At 54.7% G+C, this 9,894-nt stretch overlaps 1 protein-coding gene across 2 annotated transcripts in view; it reads left to right on the top strand.

Moving 5' to 3' along the window:
• The window catches only part of AIFM3 (AIF family member 3), a 49,577-nt gene extending 41,423 nt beyond the window's left edge, over positions 1-8,154 (top strand). The window contains exons 17-21 of one of the 2 annotated variants that reach the window (XM_069100895.1): positions 3,187-3,285; positions 4,594-4,669; positions 4,782-4,886; positions 6,224-6,244; positions 7,579-8,154. In XM_069100895.1, coding sequence (XP_068956996.1) covers positions 3,187-3,285; positions 4,594-4,669; positions 4,782-4,886; positions 6,224-6,244; positions 7,579-7,618 — 341 coding nt within the window. In that variant the 3' untranslated portion in view covers positions 7,619-8,154. The remainder of the gene's footprint in view (positions 1-3,186; positions 3,286-4,593; positions 4,670-4,781; positions 4,887-6,223; positions 6,245-7,578) is intronic. The other variant, XM_069100896.1, reaches the window with a different exon arrangement.
• Positions 8,155-9,894: the final 1,740 nt, after the last annotated feature.

Raw genomic sequence — 9,894 nt, 5'->3', positions numbered from 1 at the left:
ATGTGGGACCTTCAGTGCTGGATGGAGGTGGAGGCTGGAGAGTAGGGGCCATCCCATGGAGATAGCCAGGATAGGGCAGATGAATGGAAGGATGGGTTGATAGATATAAGCACATGGATGGATAAACAGGCTGGTGGCTGGACAGATAGATGGATGAAGAGTGAATAGAGAAATAGATAAAACTTATCAAGTGATTGTTGTGTGCCAGGCACTGTGCTAAGCACTGGCAATGCAAATGCAAGCAAAACTACCCCCCTGCCCCCAGAGAGCTTCCTTTCTAATGTGGTAAGATGACACATCAAGGGAGCAAAATAAGGAGAGTAGGGGGAGGAAGGGGGCAAAATCCGGAAGGAGTCCAGGGAGCTGTGGGCGGATGGACAGTTGGGCAAGTGGATAGAATGGGCAGATAGATGCAAAGACAGCAATAAATGGATGGATGAAGTGATGTGTGTGCTGCTGATGTATGGATCAGTCATTGGAGAGAAGAGACAGATGGGTGAATTGGTGAACGGTGACTGGAGATACAGATCAATAAAGGAATGGGATGATGATGGATGGTTGGATTGGGGGATAGAATAGACAGCTAGATGAATAGATGATGGATGAATTCATGAATGAAGTGATGGATGAATGGAATATGCTTTTTCATCTCAGTCACCAATCAAACTCTGAGTGGGGTTCAACACTTTGAACAAGACCCCAAATTTCAGGCAGGAACAAACATTTCAGGGAAAGGTGTGCCTGATCTATCTACTTTCTCCCTTCCCTTTTCCACTCCTAAGACTCGGTGAAGTAGGGAGAATGCCCCCCCCCCCCAAGCCTTTGAATGTTCACTAAGAACCAATCTTGCATAGCCAAAAATACCATGGTCTTGCCCATGGTGAAAGGACCTCCCCATCCATCAGAGCAGACCCCTCCCTCCAGGTCTTAGCAGATGGTTTCATGAGTGTCTGTGGCCAGACTCTCCATGCCCTGTGGCCAGCCCTCTGGCACTGAGCTATGATACATTTGTCCCAGCATGGCTTTGCTGAGAGACCATCTGTGTGTACTGGAAGCTTTTCTAGTATGTAGGAACATCTAGGGCTTGGGATCACCTTGGAGAGCTGAGAGCCACAGACCTAAGACAGAGGAGGGGGATGCCGGGGAGATCCTAGTCCATAGTCAAAGGTTTTGTTGGTCAGTTAAGAAGCAGTAAGTACCAGGCATTGGGCTAAGTGCTGGGGAAAGGCAAAAGATACCCCTGACTTCAGGGCATTTGCACATAGTGTGATGTAAGTATATAATATGTATAAATGTATAAGTAAGGTGGATATGGATTAAATCTGAGATAATCCACAGAAGGAAGCCACTAGCAATACTTCAAAAAGTAGGATTTTAGCTGGGGCTTGAAGGAAGCCAGGGCAACCAGGAGGCAGAGAGGAGGAGGGAAAGCACACTGGGCAGGCACAGGGGATGGCCAATGGAAGTGCCCAGAGTTGGGAGATGGAGCATCTTGTGGGAGGGAAGCCAGGGTGTCCCTGGCTTAGGGGTACACAGGGAGGTAGAAGATGCAAGAAGATGGGAAAGGTGGGGGGGCCAGGGTAGGAAAGGCTTGGGAAACTCAATGAAGGGTTTTGTATATGATCCTGGAGGTGACGAGAACCTGAATGGAAGAGGGGCAACGGGGACATGGTCAAATCTGAGCTTCAGGAAAGATATTAATCTTAATTTAATTAATTACAAATAAAAATTAATTAATTAAAAAATTAATTTCAAAGAAAGGGTGTGTGTAAAGCATTTTGCCAGCCCTAAGGAACCATGGAGAAGTAAGGGAAGCATCGTTGTCTTCTTTGCCTGTTAGACCTGCAGCTGCTGGTGGTCCCTACCGCCTTGCCTCTGCACCATGCTTTGGCCACCTGCTTGTCCTGAATACTCCCAGAACTCCTGAACCTCAGACTGGAGAGATCCCTGGGGCATCAGGGCCAATCTGCACCTGAAAAGGAAGGGGCATCCAGCCTCTGCTGGAGTCCTTCAGGCTGGCATGATTCAGTTCTTGCTGATGCCCTGCCCTAAGTTCCCTTTTTATATCTTCCCATTTTGCTCCTCAGGACAGCTGGGGGTGCCATACTGCACAGAGCACAGGACTTGGAGTCAGGAAGGCTTGTCTTCTGAGTTCAAATCCAGCCTCAGACACTTGCCAGCTGTGTGACCCTGGGCAAGTCACTTCACCCTGTTTTAGTTTCCTCATCCATAAAATGAGCTGGAGAAGGAAATGGCAAACCAGTCCAGTGTCTCTGCCAAGAAAACTCCAAATGGGGTCACAGGGAGTTGGACCTTACTGAAATGACTGAATCACAACTACCCTGTTACTCCTTGTTCTGCCCTCTAGGTCCAGCCAGAACCAGTTAATCCCCCTTCTGGGTGATGGCTAGATAGCCCTTTATATCTTAAAGATGACTGTCACCTCCCTACTGAGGGTTTTCTTTAAATACTCTCAGTATTTCTTAGCAGGGCCTTGAGGCCCTTCCACATCCTGGGCACTCTCCTGTTCTTCAACATCCTTCCTAAAGTGGGGGCCAGCCCTGCACTGGGTACACATTTACCTATTCATGTCACTGACCACTTGTGCAGCCAAACATCACAGGAACACTTCACTGGACACATGGGCCTCCCTAACCCCCAGCCCCGAAGTCACCTGCTGCCTCCCCTCTTGTCATTGGTGACTCTTGTGGTGGGGCTGAGCTGGGAGAGATGTAAAGGGAGAGGTGTGCTGGGCAGGCGTGTCCACCCTCTAGGGGGTGTGCATATGCATGTGCATGTGTGTGTGTCAAGTTTAAGGTGTATGCACCCAAGCTAGTGAGCTCTGCATCACTGGTGGTCTCCAAGTCAAGCTGACTGATCCCTTGCCAGGATGCCTTGGTCAGGTACAGCTTGGACTGAGTGGCTCCTCAGTCCCCTTCTAAGCCTCAGTCTGGGTCCTGGGATCTGGTCACTTGGCACCCAGCTCCTCTCTGTTCATGATCACACACCACACAGGGACACTAAGGGTAAGATCAATGCTGTGTTTCTTTCCCCGTTTCTGGGCTGCTGTGATACCCCCAGTGTGTAGGCAGTCTTGTCCAGCCTGAGTGGGGTGGTCTCAGTGAAGCACCTGGGGCCACCTGTCGGGCTGGCATCCTGGTCCTCACAGATCTCCTCTCCCATCAGGGCGTGTGGCAGCTCAGAACATGTTGGCCCAGGAAGCTGAGATCAGCACCGTGCCCTTCCTCTGGACTGCCATGTTTGGGAAAAGTATCCGCTACACAGGTAATAGCTAGGGCCTGGTTGTCTTGGGGGATGCACAGTGGCCCTGGGTAAAAATCTTTATCCTCCAGGGAGAGGAGGGAGGGAGGGAAGGTAGGAGAAGCAGTAGGAAGAGCCAGGCAGTGAGACCGGCTGAGAGGCGATAATAGTAGCAATAGTGAGCAAATAAGGAGAAGGCGGCTGAGCTTGCCTTCAGGGAGATGCCAGTCCAGCTGACCACCAGCATAAAGGGGATGGGGGGGGGAGAGGTCAGACTAGAATCTCTGCCAGTCCCCAGAGCTTGAGATGGAAGGGTCGCTGCTGATCCTGGTTCTGAGCAGAGGAGCTACCCTCTCCCAGGCAGCCAGATTACCTGCTGGACAGCTCCAAGCAGTACCAAGTTTTTCCTTAGAGCTAGGCTTCTCACCTTCCTTGTCTGGTGCACTCCCTTCTCACAGTCCTGCTTTTCAATGCCTAAAACAAAATATCTAAGATCTCAAAGGAAGCCCACTGTATTGAAATATGGTGATCAATTAAATAAGTTCATGTTCTTGGAGCCCAGCTTAGGAAGACCTGCCTTGGATGGAGCCCCCACCTCTGCCTCCTACCCCTAGATCCAGATTCTGCCCAGTGATGGCAGGTCTCAGGGTGAGATGGAGACAGTGGGGGACCTGGCTTCCTCCCTGTCTTAGCTCTGCTGTGTCTCTGGGTGCTGAGGTCCCTCCATGAACCTGTAAAAGGAGGGGGACTGGACCAGGCAACCTCTGAGATCCCTACAAACTTGACCTTTACTCCTGGCTGTAAATTCCTTGAGATAAGGGATTGTTTCATTTAGTATCATGCGATCAGAGATTTAGAACTGGAAGGTACCTCAGTGCACATTGAGCCCACCCCCCTAATTTTGTGGAGCCCAGAGAAGTTCGATGATTTGCCAGGGTCATGTAGCTGGTGTCTGGTGGGATTTGAACTTGGGCCTTCTTGACTCTGGGGTCAATGCTCCATCCGCTGGGATGCTTATTGATTGGTTGATTTTCCTGGAGTCCTGTCGTTGGGAAACTTGTCCTGACTCCAGACTTGAGCCTGCCTCTCTGAACATCCCCCCTCCCCCTATTGTTCTCAGAAGGAAACAAGGCTAGCCGTCCTTCAGTTACCTGAAGGGCCATTCCAGGTGGGGGAAAGGAGTGTGTGTGGGGTCACTGCTGCCTATGACTGCCCAGAAGGGCTGGGAGAAAGGAGACTCACAGATGGGTCTGGGGGAGAGAGGGAGGGAGGCCCCTGATCCTGGCTCTCTTGCTCACTGGCCACTTTTCTGCCCCCTCTGACCATTCCCAGGGCATGGGGAAGGCTTTGATGATGTCGTCATCCAGGGGGATTTGGACGAGCTGAAGTTTGTGGCCTTCTACACCAAGTGAGTGAGTCCCTGGTGGCTTCTACCCTGACCCTTGCCAGCCATGAGAGGGAGGCCAGCTTTGGGAAGGCCTCCCCCACCCCCCAGACAGTCACCTGGCTCTTCCTCACAGGAGTGATGAAGTGATTGCTGTGGCCAGCATGAACTATGACCCGATTGTCTCCAAAGTGGCTGAAGTCCTGGCCTCGGGGAGAACAATTCGAAAGCGAGATGTGGAGTGAGTAAAGGCCTCTGTGTGTCCCCCCTTCCCGCTCCGGGCCCAGGACAGCCACTAGCTAGGCCAATGAATAGCCCCTCTCTATGGGCTCAGGTGCCAGGTTCCTTCTGCCCTTGACTGGGGAGCTCAAAAGGTCATCATTTCAGAAGGTGAGGCTGAGGCCAGGATGGCCAACTCTGGGCCTGGTGTCTGAGGACCAGCCTGATTGGAAAGAAGGGAGCCTCCCATGGGCTTGGCTACCAGGCAATGAGTTTTTTGGCTCCAACATCTCATGAAGACCAGCTACTGAGGTTTCTGGGAGTTAGGATCTGAGACAATGTAGAGGGCATCCTCTGCCCTCCATTGAGGGAATAGGTATCTTGAAATGTTGAAGAACAGCCTGTAACCCTGGAGAGCCTGGGGGCAGAGGGACCTTGCAGACCACCTTCCTGCGAGGGCAAGGGGTCTCCCTAACCCTCCCTGTAGCCACCTAAGAGAAGACCCAGAACAGTGTGGGGTTGGGGGCACGTGTGGAGGGCAGCAAATAGAACTACCAGTCTGGCAAAAGGAGAGCAAAGGGTGGGCCCTGTCGGGCCTTGGTGCCAGGAGCTGGCTGATGGTTTAAATGATCTGGATCTGGGAGAGGGCAGAGAAACATGGAGTTCTACAGATGGCCCCGAGCCCTTCCAGAGAGCAACCAGCCAAGGGACGTCTAGAGCAAAGCCTGGAAGAATCAGAAGGCCAGGACTCCTCGATGTGAACAAACCAACCTTCTCAAAGTATCCACTGTGCTCAGAGATGCGTGTGTGTGCGCATGTGCACACAATTCAGATAAGGCCCAGTCCCTGCCCTCATGGGGTGCACAGTCTACTGGGGAGAGGGAGCAGGGCAGGAACAAGGCACAAACAGATTATTGTAGTAAGAACAACAGGATAGAACACACTTGGCCATCCCTGGGAGCATTAGGCAAGAGCCCTCCAAAGTGTCTCTGGGACCTGAGGCTCAGCGCCCTCAGCCATGGCCCCAGGGAAAGGCTGGAGACCCCTGGGCACTCTGGGGAGGGGGACTGGGAATTCAACAATCCCCCGTCCTGCAGCCACGGCCCATCTTCTCTCCCACCTCTGATCCCGTGCTGGGCTCTTGATGTCACCCGTGGAGGCAGGCCCGGGGCTGGCTGAGGCCCTGAGAACCTTGGCAAGGTCCGGCTGCCAGGAATGGGGAAGGACAAGGGCCACCCAAAAGCAAAGAGAGACTCGCCCTGGAGCTGCTCGTGGGGTAGCTGGGGCCTCCTAATAACGACTCTTCTTCCCTCTCTCTCTTTCTCTCTCTGTCTCTCTCCTCTGCTTTCATACCTGAAGGCTCTTTGTTCGTCTTGGCAAGTATGTGTCCCTGGCACCTTCCTGACTGAGTAATGCCCGGGAGCCTCATGGCAGTTCCCTTTGCCCCCTGCTGCCCTCCCATGGGGCCCTGAGAGGAGATCAGGGGTTCTCAGAGTCTCCCCAGCTTAGGCGGCTCCTCCCAAGCCTGGATGATTACCCAGGTGTCCCAGTAAAGGGCTGGATGAGTCATTTCTGGGAACCATCCTGGGCAAACGCAGGGGAGCCTGTCACCCATCAGGGGCAAGTGGGTCAGGAATGACAGCTCTCAGTTGTCCACACTCCCCTCCTCCCCCAGTCTTGCTGATGGGTTGCAGTCTGCATCATTGGAGGGGGATTACCCACACTGATGGAACCTTAGATCAGTGCAAAGGTGGGCACAATATGCAGTCAGAGAACCTGGGTTCAAATCCTGGCCCTGATGCTAATTGTGAGACCTCGGACAAGTCACTTCCCATCTGAGGGGCTCAGTTTCCTTCTCTGTAAAAATGAAAGGGTTATACTAGATGACTTCTAAGGTCCCTTCCAGCTAAAGGTCTGGAGGTGAGGGATGGAGAGTTTTGTGGGAAGAACAGTGAGAAGACCAGTTTGGCTGGACAGCAGGGAAGGGGAGTTAACATCCAGTGAGGCTGGAAAGAGGCTGGGACCAGACTGTGGAGGCTTTAAAAGTTAAGTGATTTGTCCACGGTCACAAGCCATGGTTGGACTTGAACCTGCGTCCTCAGACTCCAGAGACAGGGCCCTTTCCATCGTGCCTCTTGACAATGACAAGAGTGGGGCAGGCTGTCTAAACAGGTAGTGAGTCCCCCGTGCTTCAAGTGAAGGCTGGGAGCCCAAACGTTGGAGAAGATGTAGGGGACATACCTGTGTGGGTTTGCTGATCTCTGGGGTCCCCTCCATGCCTTAGCTCTGGCAATGCAGAGTTGAGAGCTTCCATGAAGTCAGGATGAAAGGCTGAGAAAAGCCCACTGGACGGGGTGGTTTTGTGGGGGAGAAGGGTTTCACTGGAGGAGCAGTGTGGGAGTCTCAATTGCCAGGAATCTAGGAGAGAGAGGAAAGTTGAGACACAAATGGAGTTTTTCAGACACTTTGCAGAGAAGGGGGGATGGCGTCCCAGGATGTCAGAGACCTGGGCATGTTTCTAGGCTGAGAGCAGAAAGCTTGTGGGTCAGACTCTTGGACGGAGGCTTCCAAAAGTGGGAGGGGAATGAGTTCAAGTAGCCAAGTTGGCCCAAGGGAGGAGACATCCTGGGGCCGAATGTGTGTGGGGGCTGGGGGCAGGTGTTTGTCCACATCCTTCAGAGTCCAAGCGAAGCGGCTCTAACCCTCTCTTCCAGGACAGGCGACATGTCATGGCTGACGGGCAAAGGCTACTGAAGACCCGGCTGGCCGAGCATGCCTGCCAGCTGCTGCACATCTGGCCAGGACCTGCAGCTGCTCACTCAAGACTCTTGCCAAACCCGCCACTTTCCCAATCTCTCCTCTCTCTGAGCCGAACCTAGCCTGTCCATGTCCTGCTGCAAAGCCGACAGTCGCCAGGCTGTGGTCCCTCCAGAAGCTTGGGGACGACATGACTGGTGCGGGCTGTGTGGGGCCCTGGGGACCCGGCTGATTCAGCTCTGCCGCAGCCCCTTCCCTTGGCCTGTCTCCTCCGCGGCCATGCCTGCCTCTTGCCGGTCCCCACCCCTGGGACCTACCCAGCCTTCTTCAGGATGGAGCGGCCCATGGGCCTCACCCTGGACTAGCCCATCTTTGAGGCCCTTCTGATCTTCACCTGACGGATGATCCTTCCCCCTCTTCCAGGGACTGACTGCTGAGTTTGCCAACCAGAGCAGGCCCAGGCACCCTCCTCCTCCTCCTCCTTGCACAGACCAAGCAATAATAGGCAATAAACATCTAATTTTTGTGTCGGAGCAGAATGTGAGCCTGTCCTGCCCCCCTCCCCACCTGCTTCCTGGCTCCCCACGGAGCCCAAGCCAAGGACACTTAAAATGACAGCAGGCCCATGGGGCCGCTGCCTGAGCCCAGGGTGGGTGGCAGCTTCCTGCCGAGGCTGTGGGCACAAGTGTGGCAGGATGCCCTCATTCCACCCTCTGGGTGTTAGTCTGTGTGAGGCAGAGCTGGCCGGCCCCATGATCATGTAGGGAAGAGTCTGGGGGGGGGCCCAGGGCCAACTCCCAGCCACCTCAGTGCCCAGGGAGCCCTCAGAGCTCACAAGGTGCTGGAAGGCACCTTCTCAATCCTCCCCCCGCTCAGAAACCAAGGCCCAGGGAGGGAGGTGCCTTGTCCAAGGCCACACAGCTAGTGAGCGGTTGAGCTGGACTGGAAATGGAGGCCTCCTCATGGGAGGGTGGCTATGATGGCATTAGGGCCCAGGTTAGCCAGGCTGAGGCTCTGGGCATGTGCCCAGGGGCTGCAGCCTCCAGAGGAGGGTTCTCTGGGGAGGCAGGGCCAGGAGCAGGAGGCTTGGATGGGCCCAATGAAGCCTTGTGCACATGAGGACGCTGAGGCCTGGCCATCCAAGGTCACACAGGTGGGAAGGGCTGGGAGCTCCGGGTGGGAGGGGGATGGAGAGGAAGTAGCTGAGCTTTGTCCTGAGCCCGAGGCCCCTCCAATCACCATCCCTCGCCAAGGGCGCCTCCTGCTTTGTCTCAGAGCGTTCCCAGAAGAGCACACCCATGGCTCACCTCTGCCCTATACCCATTCTCTCATGCTGTTAGCCCTTTTAACAGATGAGAAAACTGAGGACCACAGGAGAAAATGACACGGCCAGGGTCCTAGCTAGTGTCTGAGGTGAGCCTCAAGCCTGCACCTCGACCCCAGTGCAGCGAGCTATGGCATGCATGGTGCCCGTAAAGTTGGGGGCTCTGCATCCACAGGAGGTCAGAAGGACTGGCCTGTGAGTGGGGGGACTGTCTGGCCCCAAGGACAAACCAGGGAGCTTTGAAGAGGCCAAATTCGGCCCGCTCCTAACCATGGAAACTGTGAGTAGAGAAAGGTGGTGAGCTCCCGTCACCGGTGGTCTTCCAGCAGAGGCTAAATGGGAGAGGGTGGGAATGGCAGTGAGGTGTCCTCCAGCTCCACAATACTGGGAGGTCCCTGAGAGTTGGGCCTCGATGCATAGGTCGGTGCTCAGTACACAGCAGGCACTTAATAAAGGCACTGCTGCACAGAGTGGGAGGCAGGTCCTGGGGCAAGCCCCTTCCCAGCTCTGGGCCTCTGTGGCCTCCTCTCGAGGACGGACCTGGGTGTAAGTCTGCTCACTTCCTGCAGGTCACAGGCTGAAGGTTCCTCCTGGACTGGATGGATGGGTTGGACAGGGGGCCTGGGAGGGGGCGTCTCTGCTCCCCAAAGGGTCAGCTCATGAGGCTCCCCTCCCCCTCGGCTGCCTGGCGCTGCCAGGCTGGGGGCAAAAGGACTCGGCTTGGATCTGGGTGGAGACTGGCCGGTGACCCTGGACCTTCCACGGATGACCCTGGGGTGGGGGAGGTGGCTTCTGGCCTCTCCCTGCAGGGCAAGCAGGTGGCTTGTGTCTGGGCACAGCAGTTAAATAAAAGATGGACGGACAGATGGAAGGACGGAGGGATGGACAGAGGGATGGATGGACAGATGGGTGGATGGAGAGAGGGACAGATGGAGGGACGGACAGATGG

This window comes from Petaurus breviceps, unplaced genomic scaffold (assembly GCF_028583685.1).
Source record: "Petaurus breviceps papuanus isolate PSGF00001 unplaced genomic scaffold, PetGlider_PUasm1.0 428, whole genome shotgun sequence".
NCBI lineage: Eukaryota > Metazoa > Chordata > Mammalia > Diprotodontia > Petauridae > Petaurus > Petaurus breviceps.
The sequence above is the reverse complement of the archived record's forward strand: the minus strand, read 5'-3'. Positions and strand labels throughout refer to the sequence as shown.